Below are 17,182 nucleotides of genomic sequence, written 5' to 3'. Positions count from 1 at the left end.
AAAATCAACCCTAAAATTATCAGGAAGCCAATGCAAAGACTCCAAGACCTGTGTAATATGATCTCTCATCCTAGTTCGAGTAAAGATTCTTGCAGCCGAGTTTTGCACTACCTGGAATTTATTAAGGGTAGCTTTTGACGCCCTAGCCAACAAGGCATTGCTATAATCAATCTGGGAAAACACAAACGTGTTAATCAACCTCTCAGCAACAGGAAAGGACAGCATTGGACGTAATCTGGCATTAATTCTAAAATAAAAAAACTGAGTCGAAAATAACCCCAAAATTATTTAAAAATTAATAAAGATTTTTAACATTTAAAGGTTTACTGCAGCTTTGCCCATAATTTTAGATTAGATAAAATCTATATTATATTTAGTCTACAAAAATCTAACTGGCTTAACTGATTTAATTGGTGTAATAAAATTCCAAATATTTATTTGTTTTGACACTTGACAACAGCAGCATGTTGTGGATGTATTGGCAGTAAATGTAATTGCTCTGCCGCAGCAGCGTCGCAGATCTATTCTGCCAAACCCAAATACATTTATATGTCAAGTACACTACCATGCTAAACCCTAAACTCCATGACTGAGTAACCAGTTCTTTATGAATCCCATTTAAGCGCGACTGATTAGTTTGGTGCATTTAAGTCTTGGGTCATTTACTGTAAGTCTTAAGTTTTGGACTCCTATGCGACTTTTATGAAACAGCCCTCTGGAATATCTGTTTTCATTACATTTCCCATAGACCATTGTCTGGGCCTCATTATCATGATTACATTCACCTGCGACTTTTTAACTGTTGTTTCGGTGTCTTTTTAAACCTTGTTCAGTCTTTTAGTCTTTGCAAAAAATGAGGGTCTCAAAGAGTTTGTCCGATCACTGAAACACAAACCGTTGATTTTGGAGGCAGTTGGTGTTGGAAAAACGAGGATGGCAGGAAGTGGAATGTCCGGAAGTGATCTAGACATAGATGATGTGTATCATGGCGGGGGAAATTGTAAATGGACTTTAGTAGAAAAGAAGGAAAGATTTGAGTCAAACATCGGGAACAGAAAGCGAGAGAGAAGATCTAGAAGAAAGAAGGAGTATAAGGTAATGGTAACTGAAGGTTGCTTTAGGAATTAAAACTTTACTTGGACAAAACGCGACGTGTAGTATTGTGGCGAGAAGGAAATGGTTGAGAGGGGCATTTACAGGTATTCCTGTTGACATCTCTGATGAAGTAATCAAGATAAATATTAAGGTACCAGCGATTATAGATGCAAGAAGGCTGAAATACACTCAAAACAATGAAAGATTAGATAGCCTATCGGTACATTACGCTTTGATGAGGAGAGAATGCCATAGGGAGTATTTTTATAGGAGCAATGAGTTCTGCAGTGAGACTATATTCCTCCTCCGTTGAGATGTTACAAATGTCAAAAATATGGGCATGTGGCAGCAGTGTGCCACGGAAAACAGCGTTGTGCGAGATGTGGAGGGGAACATAAATATGGAGAATGTGAGGAAGGTGTAAAACCTAAATGCTGCAATTGCGGGGATGGGTATGGAGGATGTCAGGTGAGCAAAAATGGTGCAAAATGTGAAGATATCAGAAGGAATATCATATGCAGAGGATTAAGTGACATAAATTGGATTTTTCTGCTTGTGATTATGATATCTTACGTGTCTTTATTACTGTGATCGTTTATACACTTTCTGCAGTTGTTTTAATGTGCTAGAAGAGTAATCATTATATTATATTGTTTTCTTTCAGCCCAAAAAAAGTACAGCGTGTTGGTGTATACTGATGGTAAGAATGTGGGCAGTTTTTACCTGACACTGGTGGACTCAAACAATCAGTCCAGTAAAAGAACCTTTGTGAAAAAACCCTTTTGGTATGGATTTGAAAAGGTAAGAATTTGAATTTTTAAATGCTAAATATAAATATGGTCTTGTCTGATCTTATTTTGTTTGTGCACCTATACTGTATACAGTAAACAACAGAAAATTGCGTCTCAACAAAGAAGCCAGTCGAATGTCTGAAACCCCGTCCTAAACACGCTTCTCTCTGGACCACATGTCACTCAAACCTGTAGTTTAGGGCGTACCCTAGTAAAGGCTCTGTCCCCTCTATGTTTTAGCTTAATTCTACACACAAAGAGTAATCCAAGATCCCCAAACCTAAGCGACCTTGTAGGGTTATGAGGGAGTACCAAGACAGAAAGGTAACCTGGAGCTAAACCATGTAAAGATTTATAAACCAAGACTAAGATTTAAATTCTATTCTAAATGTAACCGGAAGCCAGCGCAGAGAAATCCGGATGGGAGTAATGCGATCACATTTTCTACTATCGGTCAGCAGCCTAGCAGCTGCGTTCTGAACATGGTAAAGACGCCAAATGGATGAACTATAAACTCCGCAATAAAGTGAATTACAGTAGTCAAGACGTGTGGCGGGGAATGCATGAATAACTGTTTCAAAAATCCTGAGGGAGATAAATATTTTAACTTAAGCAAGTCGACGATTTAACAACAGAATGAATCTGTTTGTCGAACTGAAGTCCTGAGTTTTTTGCACACAGAGTAACATGAGATCTTAATCTGCCTAAATCCAGATCACCACATCATAACAATTATGGAAGCATATTGGTAGCAATTTTCAATTTAACATGCAATAAGCAAAATGGCAATGCAATTATGTAATTATACATTTCAAATAACAGATGTGGAACATAAGGTGCAAAATGAAAATGAACATTCAATATGTAGGTTTCAACATCTGTTTTAATAGATAATTTAATTCTCTTTAAGTTGCATAATTAAAATGCCTTCCCCTGATTTATTATATACGTTGATGATAGGAAAATAATAATTTAAATATTATTTTCCCAAAACGCATTAACATAAACTGGTTGAACATTTGATATTGCATTTTCATTTACACACAGCACGTTGAGTGTTGAAAAATTCAATGTGTACTTGTAAATGCTTTCGAGCTGGCCACGCCCCCTCCCTGATACAGCGTATAGCTACCAATATGCTTCCATAAAAATGAACTTGGTCCAAACAACACAATTTCAGTTGTAGAGTTTTCTCATTTAAGGCCAAAATATTCTGTGAAAGCCATAATTTCAGATCCTGCAAGCATGCTAGAAACGCCTCAATAGAACACAAATCTTTGCGTTTAAGTGGAAAGTACAACGGGAGTGTATAATAGCCTACCTTCGCTACAGACTAGAAGCTTAATCTGGATGAACCTGTCGCTCATGAGGGAAGACCATCGAACACTCCTGTATTGTCTGATAGTCTCGGCTTTCAGTTCAAACCTCAGCTGAGCCATTCTTAATTGCTGAAGTCAGCACCGCCATACGAAGCAGCCAGCGCTTCCATCTCACAACATTGGTCTCAAAGCTAGAAAACTCGAAACAGGAAGGACAGAGTCCTGACAACATGAGATTGGTGCCTAAGATTGGTGCACATGTGGCATTTTGTGTACCAAAAGCACACGAAGAGAAGATTAAGAATAATACAAAATCAGCAGTCACAGATGTTAGGATTAGATTTTTCAGAGAATAAACCATAAGTAATACTTATAAACAGTGTTTTAACCACACAATAATGTTCATTTTTTAGAATAATTATATGAGAAATGAACTAGTGAACTGAAGTCCTGGTCAAGTAATATTTGCAATCAGCCTTTTGGCTAGAAAATGGTGTTTAGTATTAATGTTACATTCTAATCATTTGAGATAAAGTCCACGCATGTCAGATTTTCACTCGTATGTAATGAGTATCTCTCCCCAGGAAAATACCCTTAGTTTACCACCGTATTCAAAGGAGATATCAGCCAATGTTTCATTAGCTTAGTGATGACATTTGTAGTATGCACAAATGTAACATTGTTTCACTACTAGGAGCTGAAAAAAGCTAATAATTTCGTCCTTAACTTTTCCTCAGTGAACACCATTTCATAAGAGTTAGATAGAGGTTGGCAGGTTTTTGATTCATTCAGCTGCATAGTGTCACACAGAGTATATGATCCATATTTTAATGGAAAGATCGGCAGAAGCTGTGGTTGTGGTAACACACAGTCACACTGAGCAACATTGGTTAATCCCTCTTTATCAATGCCTGTGTGAGAGATGTTTATTTATTTCCCATACATAATACTGTATGTCTAATAAATTATATTTTGTTCCCCAGGATATCAACATTAACATCAATGTAGAGAAGTACCTTGGAGACATTGTGCAGGTGAACATTGATAAGGACTACACTCCCTGGTATTGTTTGAAAATCGAAGTGAAAACTCCCTCTGGAAAGTCCTTAGAGTTCCCATGTTATTCCTGGTTAGACAAAAAGGAAGTGAAGATCAGAGAGGGCAGTGGTATGTACAGACTCACTTTGTTGTTAATAAAGCATTATTGTTGTTATTGTTTTGTCTTTTATGTATTTCTTTGTTGTTCACTTAGCTCGATTGCCTCAGGATGACACCGACATTTTAAGACAAGAAGAACTTAAATCTAAGAAGACAATATTCTGGTTTGATGAAACAATATTTGTTTGCTTTAGTTTCTCTCTCTATAGACACAGTTCATTTTAATATACTGATTTATTATAAATGTTTTGTTATTAATGTTTTTTTAATAGTAGCGTTGGAGTGTATATTGTTAATGATCATAATAATAATACATTTTGTGCTTAGATGCTTTACACAAAAATGCAACAAAAATAAAATGCACAACAATGCCAATTCAGTCATTTCTCAAAACCAATTTAAAAACCACAAATTAACTAATATGCTAGCCGGAATATACTACGGAAAAAGTATGTTTTCAATGTAGATTTTAAAGCACTAAAAGAGTCTGCATTTCTTAATTTTATAGAGTGAGAATAAACGATGTTTTAAAAAAACATTTCAGCGACGTTGAATGATGAAGCAAATAGGAACCTATGCAACTAAAGAACGTGTGCAACTTATCGTATTCTAATTGCCGCCTCGTCACCACGTTATGTGTGACGGCTGACGCTGGAAGTATAATGATGGGCAGAACACAATCAAGTTGCATAATGTAAACGAATGCAGCATCTCATTCCCTTCTCAGACCCTGTCCTGTAGTGATGCGTGGATTGCGGTTAAATCCACAGGCGCAAGTTTGCACATATTTGCCGTAGTACTTTCCTCCATTTCCCTCAAAATATTTACCCTTTCATAGTATAAATTTGACAAAAAAACTTTTGTACATGCCAGTTCTCAGATATAATTTACCCTAAAAAAAGGCAAGGCGACCAGCAAACGTCTTATTTACTCATTTATAAATTAAACTGGCCTTTACATAAAAAGAACCAAATAAATAAATAAAAATGCTTTTCCTTGTGGTAATTCTCAGTGCAATTGTACAAGTAAATTATGTCATTTTTCTTGTTCAAGTTGGACACCGACCCGCGAAGGCTTTCCTCGGAGCCTAAAAGACACAGGGAAGGAACTGCCTTTAGACATTAATTTTAATGAAGAAAAATTATCACACTTGCGGTGGAATTACATTAAATTGTAAGTTTGAGAAAATGTTTCATGGCCACAGTACTTTGTTAAATTGAGAGAAAAAAATCTATATAAAAACGAGTTGTCTACAAATGTCTAAAATTATATATTCTGTTTCAGGCAGGTGGCAAAAGTAATTGACTGGACTAGAAGTTGGTTTCAGTTCTTGGATGAAATAGCACATTTTAAAGAGCTATTTGTTATTGACATCAATGAGACTCCTCTTCTGGGTTTGAATAGTTTGTTTATCAAGAATGATTGTGGGAAACTAACAATTTGGGGGCATATTTTCCACAAGTGTAAAGCCTTTGACAGTTAACTGAAATTTTATTTTTGACAACTGGACAGTGAAAGTGACGGAAGACTGGAATACGGATTACATGTTTGGCTATCAGTTTTTAAATGGCTGCAATCCTGTCATGATCAAGAAGTGTGTGAATCTTCCAGAGAAATTTCCAGTCACACATGAGATGGTGAAGGGCTTTCTGAAGAGAGGTCTCACTTTACAAGAGGAAATAAAGGTCAGAAACTTGGAATTGATAACTGATAGCTGTTCTGTGTATTTACAAGTCTTGCTGGTTGTGATGTGATTTTAGCTTACAGACTTTTTGTTTCAACTATACAATTGTGTGCGCTTAATAAAATATCTCTGTGTTTACAGGAAGGAAACATCTACATAACGGATTATGAAATCTTGGATGGATTGGAAGCCAATGGGACAAGTCAAAACACCCAGTACTATTTGACTGCACCCATCTGCCTACTGTACAACAACAAACACAACCAAATGGTGCCAATTGCCATTCAGGTATGTGTCCCATAAAGAATCAGTGTGAACTGAATTACCCAAGTTTAAATGAGGGAATTTGCTCAGACGTATGTGTTGTTTGACCAAAATGTCTGCTTGGCTGAAACAGCTCAGTCAAAAACCAGGGGAAAGGAGCCCGATCTTTCTCCCAAGTGACAATGAATACGATTGGACGCTTGCCAAGATGTGGGTAAAATCTTCAGACTTTAATGTACATCAGCTGGTCACACACCTTCTCAAGACACATCTGATATCAGAGGTTTTTGCAGTAGCCATGTACAGACAGCTTTCTACTGCCCACCCTGTATACAAGGTAAGAGTCTTTCCATACACAGTCAAGTAAATAGTGGTGAAGATTGTGTCACTAATACGATGGTGACGTGGACAGGAATGCATGAACCATTGTGAAGAGATGCAGCGTCAGGTCCTCAGGGAACCATTGTTTAACTACATAACCTGAGATGTTACCTTACGAAAGGGAACTTGTGCTGCAGGATTTTTGAACTGGTCCTGGAGGACCCTCAGCCATCCACATTTTGTATGATATCCTAATTGGACGCACCCCATTTAAATCTTCCAGTCTCTGCTGATGAATTCAATCAGGTGTATTAGATGAGGGAGACAAATACAGAATAGCTGTGTCCCAATTCGAAAGCTGCACCATCCATTTTTCACACTGTAACTCAAGAACAGTACATTTCCCACTATAACCTATATTCTTAGTTAAAACAAGTTATCTATAACATAATATAATATAGCATAATATTAAGATCATATTAACAGTAGCCCAGAATGCGAGGGAGTACATGAAACCTATTAAATCAATGTTATAACTGTTAAATAATTTTTGGCCAGCAAATAATTTCAACAAATCACCATTATTATGAAAATGCAATAATGGCTTTTGCTTATATAAATGTTTTCAAATAGTTGTACCTAGCATAGCACAACACAAAATGCTTCTCCTGCCCCTAATCTTACTGCCCTTTTTAGTATGTTTTTCGGCCACTGCCCCTTAAAATGTCTGTGCACGGCCCTGCTTCTCAGCCTGGGGAAAGAAGGTCAGATTTTGAGGCTGCGTTTGAACCAGACTTCGAAATTGGGACAGCCTTACCAGTCTTCAGTCACGCTCCTGTGACGCAATCAGTCTTGAAATGCAGCCTTTGAAAGACACAACCACATCTAATGTGTAGGGCTTGGGGTCCTTCAGGACAGCTTTGAAAACTGAGGAACCCTGCCCTTGTGCACGCATTGGGGAACGAATACCCACACCACCATATTGAAGGGATTCAAGTGGAAGAGGTTCTTCTGCAAAATTATTCTTAAATTGAGAAGAAGCCCAACATCATTCTGTTATAGTGGAAAATAAGAGCTCAAAATCCTAAATTCAACCAAAAGAATTAAGCCCAGAGGGCAGTATAGAAGTGTTAAAGTGTTGCAGCCAATCTACCCAGACAGAGCTAAAAAACAAACTTTTAATTTATGAAGATCCTTGCAGTTCGGCAATTCAGTTCCCTTGGGAGCTTAATTTGTGTGCTCCATTATATACATGATCCATGCACAGACAAGCAGTTGGCTGAACACAAGACGTGAATGTCATGCTCTGCATGGGCCCTTATTTGTAGTTGCACCAGTTGCACATCACTGGCTGTCACCTGTCAATGTCAAATTCATTAAGTTTGTGATTAGACTCATACGGGCCATATCAGATGCATTCCCCAATGTTTTCTTAAGGACAAGCAGCAAAAGTTTCCATTCCACCACTTTTTTGTTGGAGGTTATGCTTTGTTATGATTTAATGCACATGGCTAAATAGATGTTTTACTTCTTACAGTTACTGTTACCTCATGTCCGTTCCACAACTGCAATCAATAAAGAGGCCCGTAAAAGACTCATCGGTGATAAAGGGGTCTTTAGCAAGGTTGGTTTGCATCTAATTTGATAGACTCACATATAAACAGCATCTTGTTAGGATCCAAAGCAATTCTGTTTAAATGTGATTATATCTACAATGTCTTTGGCTGGCAAGCCGTAATTTCTGTCTTTGATGTACTGTTCATTTAAGGGTGCAGTGTTAACCACAGATGTAATTTTTCCATATAAATATGTATTTCCATATTTTTTACCTTGCTGGGATCAAACATAAATTTTATTTATTTTAATTTGTGACGGAGTGGGGGTCATGCACACCCTACATGCAGAGTGATCACTTCATTCAGAACATAATTTTGAGAGTTATCTTTATGTATCCAGAGAGCCTGTGAATAATAGAACACTGTACTCAAAAAAGCGTTTAAAATAAAATAAAACTGCATTTTATCAATAAATAATCACTGCTTGCAAGCAAATGCACAACAAACATTGAAATTATTATATAATTTTTACATGGAGAGAGTAAAATAACAAAATTCATCAGCACCATCACCATGGACACCATGTTTAATGGTGGCACATAAAAAATTATACCTTAGCCCAGCAGTTCTCAATTCTCGCAACCCCCCCCCCTCTGCTAAATATGGAAGGCCTGCAGTGGGTCACAGCTCGAGTTTGCCTGGCTTTATATTGCTTGCTAACATAAAGAAGCTAACATAAAACTGTGTGCTTGTTTTAAGCAGCCAGAAATGCAAGATTAGCAGCATTAGATTTTAGACCTTTATCTTGCTTAGAAAAATCATCCGTCTCACGACGAACTTTAAAACATTAACATTAAAAAGGGACACATGATAAGGGCTTCAATCAAACCATGCACACAAAGAAGACAGAGACAACTGTCCAACAAGCACATACAAGGTAGACACCTCATGCAAAGGGATAAGCTTGCATGTGGGAAATGGTCGAAGCATAGGAAGCCAGTGACGCTCAGCCGTGGTGCTAATGGGCAGTTGTTGCCTTGATGTTGCCTGTTGCCATGATGAATCGTAAAAACGGAGCTCCATTGATCAAGGCTTGTCGTAGTTGTTGCACAAGCGCTTAACTCAAGGTTAGCCTATTTAGTTAGATAGTATTCACTTCCTAAGTTTTTGCAAAGCCTTAGATGCTGCAATGGCTCTGCAAACAAAATAATAAACCTGAATAAAACGTCATCCCTTAATCTCCAAGATGGTCTCTTCAGTATGCTAGACATGTGGTTATGAGCTAGTTCATTTCTGAGAATATTTAAACAATATTTACTGAATTTTCTGTATCCAGATAAGTAGCATAAGTGAGGCTGGGATTGTTGAATTGATGAAAAGGGCAATGGAGACTTGTACCTACAAGTCAATGTGTTTCCCTGAGGACATAAAAGCTAGAGTAATGGAAAACACTCCCAAGTACTACTACAGAGATGATGGCATGAAGATCTGGGGGGCCATAAACTGGTAGGTGGAAAGTAAAAAGAGTTCAGATTCTGTACTACTACGGAGAAAGTTAAAATTTGCCCAGTTAACATATTTGGCATCTAGAGTTTTTTTCTTTCTTGATTCGTAATTTTATGAATCTTCCTGTAGTTTTGTTGACGAAGTGATCAAGATCTACTATGACAGCAATGAGACGGTTAAAAAAGATCTGGAGATTCAAGAATTTGTTAAGGACGTTTCCATAAATGGCATGATGGACTCCGAGGGTAAAAGTGAGTACAGGTTCAGCTTTAGCAGAATGTCAGTGTTCGTTTGTCTGTGCTAGCATGCCTTTTCTTGTATATTCTATATGCATGTTTTTGTGTGCATCGAATCAACTTAAGTTGTACACCAGATTAAAGCAAATTCTCACTGTTTAAAGAGTTTCCCCAGTCTCTGGAAACTCGTGAGGAGCTAGCCGAGTACCTCACTGCGGTAATATTCACAGCTTCAGCACAGCATGCCGCAGTCAACTTTGGACAGGTGAGATAACACACTTTAAGATAATTTGCAAGAGCATTAGAAAGTGATGGGCTGTATTCTGCATGATATCTAAGCATTTGAAAGTGCTGGGCAGTATTCTGCATGATGTCTAAAAGAGAATCTTCTGTGTTCCAGTTTGAGTGGTATGGCTATATTCCCAACAGTCCTTCCACTATGCGCATGGGGCATCCCCAAGAGAAGGGCACAGTGGATCTGAAACATATCATGAATACTTTGCCTGACCGTGTTTGTTCCAGAACTGTTCTAGAGACAGTTTGGAACCTCACTCAGGTCCAGAAAGGAGAGGTTTGTCATCTGATTTGTTTATCCATTGGAAATTGTAATTGACATGGCAGTAGCCTTGTCTAAATCACGTGAAAAAGAATGAACCTGTTACTAGGTAAGGGAACACAGCATCAAAGTACGAATTAAAAGGCCAAAGATTGTTTTGAAATGTATGTTGGTTCAAATACATTTTAAATTCTACTTATTGGTGTAGATTGTTTGCTTGCTACACTCTACAGACAGTTGTGACTGTGGTTACAGTTAAAGTACCAAAGTAGAAAAAATACTGTAGATTTTGAAGAATTTTGGAAAGGAAACAGTTCTGAGGCACGTTTGTCTACCATTGTCAATGTTCCTACTTTGGTAGTCAATGCTGCCCCAGAATTTTCACTTGCTAACATTCTTCCAATTATCTTTCATTTATACAGGTTTGAAACCACTTGAGGGGTAATAAAACAATAATACATTTCACTTTAATTAACACATGCAATCCAGTATCGATAATCGCCATATTGTTAGAGAGACACTCCACCCAAAAATGAAAAACCTGTCAGGAATACAAAAATCGAAGAAGCAATATCAGCTGTTTCCATTGAGCAAGCCAGTGGGAAAAAAACTCAATACACTATAAATGTGACCCTGAACAACAAAACCAGTCATTAGGGTTAAATCTTTGGAATTATACATCATCAGAATCATCATTGATGTTTGGTTTGTTGGACAGGACAATATTTGGCTGAGATACAACTATTTGAAAATCTGGAATCTGAGGGTGCAAAAAGATATTGAGAAAAGATCTTGCCTTTGAAGTTGTCCAAGTCCTTGACAACACATTTGACTAATGAAGGGAAATAAATGAACGGTCTCTATTGGCTCACCGCTGAGAAATTTCAGATCATTATCTGGTATCATGCTTGCTTCACTGGCCTATGGCTGCAAATCAAACTCCTTGTTACAAATATGGTATTTGATATATATACCAAAGATTTGTTTCTTGATGCCTGAATTTTCTCAATTCCCTAGCATGAGTAATAACGTTGAAGTAATAACGATGTTAATAACATTACCACTGAAAATTTTAACTCTACCTTCTCGGAAAGGCTAGACACAGTTGCTCTTCTGCACTTACAGAAGATTTAAGTTAGCAGCCCAACACCATGTTATAATGAACACACTCAGGCTCTAAAGAAAGTGGCACAAAAATGGAGCCCAACTTTAAGAAAACTAAATTAGAGGTATTTCGTGCAGCATGGAAGGATAGTATTTGAAAATACAGGAAAGCTCTAAAGACTTTGCATCACTAATAGAAAAAAACTAGCACAACCCTAGGTTTTTATTTAACACAGTGGCTAAATTGACAAAAAATGAATCGTCAGCAACTGATTCTGGATATCAGTATTGATGAATTAATGAACTACTTCACAAATAAAATTGAAGATATGCAAGCAAAGGTTAACTATGCAACCAGAAGGGACACTTGCCGAACAAACTACTAACTACAGTGCCCCTAAGGAGAAATGGCAATTATTTTCTACCGTAAATCACGATGACCTGTTTTAAATCATTAAATCATCTATATCAACAACATGCATGCTAGACCATATACCAAACAATCTACTGAAAGAGATGCCCCTGGAAATTACAGATCCTCTTCTTAGTATTATTAACTCATCTCTGACACTATGTGCCTAAAGCATGGGTCTCAAACTCAGTTCCTGGAGGGCCACAGCTCTGCACAGTTTAGCTTCAACCAGCTTGGAAGTGTCTTGTTATCCTGAAGATGTTGATTAGCTGAATCAGGTGTGTTTGATTAGGGTTGGAGCTAAACTGTGCAGAGCTGTGGCCCTCCAGGAACTGAGTTTGAGACCCATGGCCTAAAGCATATGAGGTGGCTGTTATAAGGCCCCTGGTCAAAAAACCCAACTCGACCCTAGAGACCCTGTCTGTGCGGCTCAGTCCAAATATCGTTTGAGCCTATTTTCAAAACAATCGATCACAATTTATAGGTCTACTTTTCAAGATGGCTGGTACTGTAATGTGCAGAGTCTTAATGTGAAACATGGAATGCGATAAGCGTGAGGAGTGCATGACGTGCCGAGTACAATTTCTGTAGGTCAATGGGTTCAAAAGTTACAGCTGTTTGTAAAGTGAAATTTTGAACTCCTGGTGGTACTGTAGAGTCAATGCTAGGGCGCCATCACTACGATTGTGTCAAATTCATCATTTTCCAATGTACAGTTCATACGGCTGGCCTAGACTCCTATTGGTTAAGAATAAATATACCAACAGAAGTAGTAGTGGCCATAGCTCCTACCACGCCCATAGCCCCTTTTGGACATGTCAGATTATTACATTTTGAGAACCAAGTTTAGAAATACAGGAAAAAGATTTTAGCACACATGAAAATGGCTTACAACTTTTGGCCATTAGGTGGCACTGTCACCAAATTTATATGGGGCGATCAAGATCACAAAACACAAAGTTTTGCAGTGTCAATTTTTAAGTCAATCAGAATCTATGTAACATTTTATGTAATTATAAGCCAAACTTTCTTAGGAATTACCAAATTTTGACATTTGGCCTGTAATATGTCGTAAAACAGTAAATGTTCTGTATGTATGCTGGTTTCATCACGATCGGGGTGACGGATGCCTTTGCTTTTTAGCTCTTTATCACATTACAGGCCATACCTTAAGGGGAAACCTGGCATGTTTGGTATCGTTGGACATGACTCCCATGAAAATCTGACAAATGGAGACAAAATTATAGGCCTGTAAATAAATGTGTTCACCACTAGATGGCGTTGGTCCGAATCTTTACAGGCTCTCAGGACATGGTGCAGGACATGGTGCTGATGGCCCATAGTGAGTTCTAATGCGTTCGTAAGCATTTTCAAACATTATTCAATATGGCCGACATGCAAAATGGCCGATATGGGAAAACTGGATATTGTTCGACTCAGTGCGATACCCCGCATCTAATGAGACCAACTCTTTTATTTAAGTTATTAGAATAAATAATTATAACGGACAACTAGGTGGCGCTGCGCCGAAACACAGCTTGTTAGCAAGTCTGGTTTATGATGACACCTACGATTTTTTGGTGTCGATACGTGAAAGTTTGGCAAAGATACAGCTTCAAATCCATGTTGGCGAAAATCCTTTAACTTTTTGTCAGCACTGTCTCTTGATCCTACCTACCAAATCGAATAAAATTAATTTAAAAGTATTTTGTTTCTACAGCGCACAGTTAAGAAGTTATGAGCAAAAATGTGAAAAAGTGAAATGTTGGACTGTGCTAAAGGGATTGAAATAGAATCTAAAAATTTTCTCTGAACAATGTTGGGACTGTCTAGTATCTTGTGTGACATTTAATAACTTTCAACGTATGGTTCTATGGTGTGCCATAGACTTCCATGGTGGAAAAACAAACAATAATAAGAAGTAAACTAAAGGATACAATAGGGGTCTCCGCCTCTTTGGGGCTTGGCCCCTAATAATCTTAATACAAAATAAAAGTGAAACAACAGTATGTAGGCTTTCTAAAGACAAAATATTTTTAGACCACCATACCATTGCAAATGCATTTTCCAGAGCTTAAATAAAGTAACAGTTAACCTTGTACAAATAATGACAAATTTTGGTCTTTTCTTTTTCCCCAGCGGTTTTTAGGCGAATATCCAGATATGCTTTTCACAGAGCAACCAGTGAAGGAAGCCATTATGACATTCCGCAAGAAGCTAGATGAGCTGACTGACAGCATCAAGAGCCGTAACGATGGATTAACAATGGGTTACTGTTATTTGTCCCCAAACAAAATCCCCAACAGTGTTGCAATTTAAGAAATATTTTCTAGGCCTAACAGTAGTGTTTTCGCCCTGAATTCTCGATAAAGAGAAGAACACCTCAGCTTACAATATGTAATGCTTTGGCCAATCACAGAGAATTGTGCCTTTTTTATTATGTTTGATTCATGTTTATTGAAAGCGTAAAGTTAACCAGGTCCAGAAAATACGATCACATAACCCCAATTTTATCAACCCTTCACTGGTTGCAAAATATGCTAAATAAACCACCGGGAGACTGCTGACATTAGATATTATTTACTAGGTGCTTATATAACAAGTTAAACTATTCATGTACTGTGTTTTACCCTTTTTTGTGTTTTTCGTTTTTCCCCTGTAAAGCTGCTTTGGAACAATGCAAATTGTGAAAAGTGCTATATAAATAAAATTTAAATGAATTGAATTGTTGGTCCAGCTCATGCCAAGATATAAGAATCGTTTATTTGGCATCACTTTTATAAATCATGTTATAATCCATTTAATGTCTTTTTATTATTTTCTTTATTCATATAAACTTGCATAATAATATACCAATATTATGGTATAAATCGTAACATGCTTTGATTCATTTATATGGTTTTCATTACTCATGGTATATGGTTTGCTCGTTTAAGATAATAATTTTTGTTTTATTGAAATACCTTAGTCATATTGACATCGTATATCTCTATGGATTTAGATTATTTTATGTACACACGTTTTCAGTGGTTGTGTGACTTAAATTAGATTGTGGAGGGAATTATAGTTTTTTAGCTTACAGTTTATTAAGTATGAGGGAGGGGTTTTATTGTGTAACTGTCAAGGTTAGTGTTAGATTTAATTTCTGAATAAATTAATATAAGCAAAATAATGAATTGTGAAGCTGTTGAGCTCACTGAATACATTCCTGGCTAAATACATTGGAGGAACCTTCTGGCTATTTGTGTGGAGGAGGGGATTCCCTCTAAAGGCGGGCATACACGGTGCGATTTTTGCTGTCGTACGAGTTCGCATGCGATTTTTTTCAATCGTGTGGAAATCGTGTATGCTCGTATGGTCGCGGCTCGTATCAAGTGCGAGGAATTACGATCCGAGCAGAGTGCCTTACGAGCACTTCCCGACCTCCCGAACATTTTTAAACATGTCTAAAAAGTTAATGAGCTATCGGTTTGAATTCGTGACGTGTGCGGTTGAACGAGTCGATTTGTTGATCTATCTGAAGTTGACCAATCACGAACTAGGAAAACCACAGAAGAAGATAGACAAAGATGGCAGCGCCACAGCGAATGTGGACTATTTTAAAAGAGGACAGGGTCATCCGTGATGATATTTTACAGCGGATTTAAACATATAACAAAAGGCCTGAAGGCAGTTTTCCCTTTATCACTTTTCTCCCACAATACAATATGTATTCCATATCAAAGATTTGGCCTGTAAAAACAGTATGTATACAATTATAATACCTAGACTCTCCAGCAATAACATTTGTTCAAAAAATATATAAAAACGACGTTACTGTATGCACAAACTTGCGTGACACGCTATGGTTATATACTTTGCCATATCTTCCACGACCACATCAAAGCATGTGCTTTGAACTGAAAGTCCATGCTTTTCTCTGCTCTTCAGCCAAACTCTTTGCCATGCCCTTCTTTTTCTTTTCTTTTTTATTCTTTCACAAGCCATTGCTGCCACAAAAAAAAGCAAATCTTCCTCTGACTCCATGTTTTTGGCGCGGAACTTTGTGCGATTGCTTCGGAAATCGGCAGGTCGTAAAATCGTGTCGTATATCACCTCGTCCGTATGATTTTCAGATAAACTCACTCGTGAAGTGTGCGTGGACATACGATCTTCCGACCATCAGAATTCGCACCGTGTACGCCCGCCTTAAGCTCAACATTCTTTGTCTTACAATGCTGTACCTTATTTGATCATTCTGTGAACCCCTGGACATATGAAACCTTCCAGATGTCTTTTTGGTACCGTATATAAAGACGTGTTGCTTTTTAAATAGAGAGGCATCAAGCTTTTGAACTCATTTGTGTCTTGTTTTTGTGCTCCCAGGTCTGCAGAAGAATTCTCTCACAACATCCAACCTATTTATGATTTGAGATTTTAATGGTGATCCAAAACACAGAAAGTGTTAATGAAATTTTGTGTTCGAAAGGAACCTGAAACTTAACAGTTTGCTTATAAATATTTGCTTTTATGGGTTTGAAATATTTGTTCATGAATGGTGCCAAGGAATTGTTTTTATATTCCAATCATGTTTCACCTGGTTTGACACCCTCCGGCATGCACTGGGACGGTTTACAGCAGAGTGTGAAGCGGCTGGCATGAAAATCAGTACCTCCAAATCCGAGGCCATGGTCCTCAGTCGGAAAAGGGTGGCTTGTCCACTTCAGGTTGGTGGAGAGTTCCTTCCTCAAGTGGAGGAGTTTAAGTATCTCGGGGTCTTGTTCACGAGTGAGGGAAGGATGGAACGGGAGATTGACAGACGGATCGGTGCAGCTTCTTTAGTAATGCGGTCGATGTACCGGTCCGTCGTGGTGAAGAAAGAGCTGAGCCGCAAGGCGAAGCTCTCAATTTACCGGTCAATCTACGTTCCTACTCTCACCTATGGTCATGAGCTTTGGGTCATGACCGAAAGGACAAGATCCCGGATACAGGCGGCTGAAATGAGCTTCCTCCGCAGGGTGGCTGGGCGATCCCTTAGAGATAGGGTGAGAAGCTCGGTCACCCGGGAGGAGCTCGGAGTAGAGCCGCTGCTCCTCCACATCGAGAGGGGTCAGCTGAGGTGGCTTGGGCATCTGTTACGGATGCCTACTGGACGCCTTCCCCGGAAGGTGTTCAGGGCCCGTCCGACCGGGAGGAGACCC

General features: G+C 38.2%; 1 protein-coding gene across 1 annotated transcript; it reads left to right on the top strand.

The window, feature by feature from the left end:
* Positions 1 to 4,035: 4,035 nt before the first annotated feature.
* LOC306902957 (polyunsaturated fatty acid 5-lipoxygenase-like) lies at positions 4,036 to 14,321 on the top strand (the record flags this gene model as incomplete). The annotated part of the gene is made up of 10 exons (XM_079471877.1): positions 4,036 to 4,065; positions 4,189 to 4,372; positions 5,876 to 6,048; positions 6,189 to 6,335; positions 6,445 to 6,648; positions 9,525 to 9,694; positions 9,824 to 9,945; positions 10,095 to 10,195; positions 10,331 to 10,501; positions 14,142 to 14,321. The coding sequence occupies 10 exons, from the start codon at positions 4,036 to 4,038 to the stop codon at positions 14,319 to 14,321; spliced, it is 1,482 nt and encodes a 493-aa protein (XP_079328003.1).
* Positions 14,322 to 17,182: the final 2,861 nt, after the last annotated feature.

This window comes from Barbatula barbatula, assembly GCF_947034865.1.
Source record: "Barbatula barbatula genome assembly, chromosome: 13".
In the NCBI taxonomy this organism is placed as follows: Eukaryota; Metazoa; Chordata; class Actinopteri; order Cypriniformes; family Nemacheilidae; genus Barbatula; species Barbatula barbatula.
The sequence above is the reverse complement of the archived record's forward strand: the minus strand, read 5'-3'. Positions and strand labels throughout refer to the sequence as shown.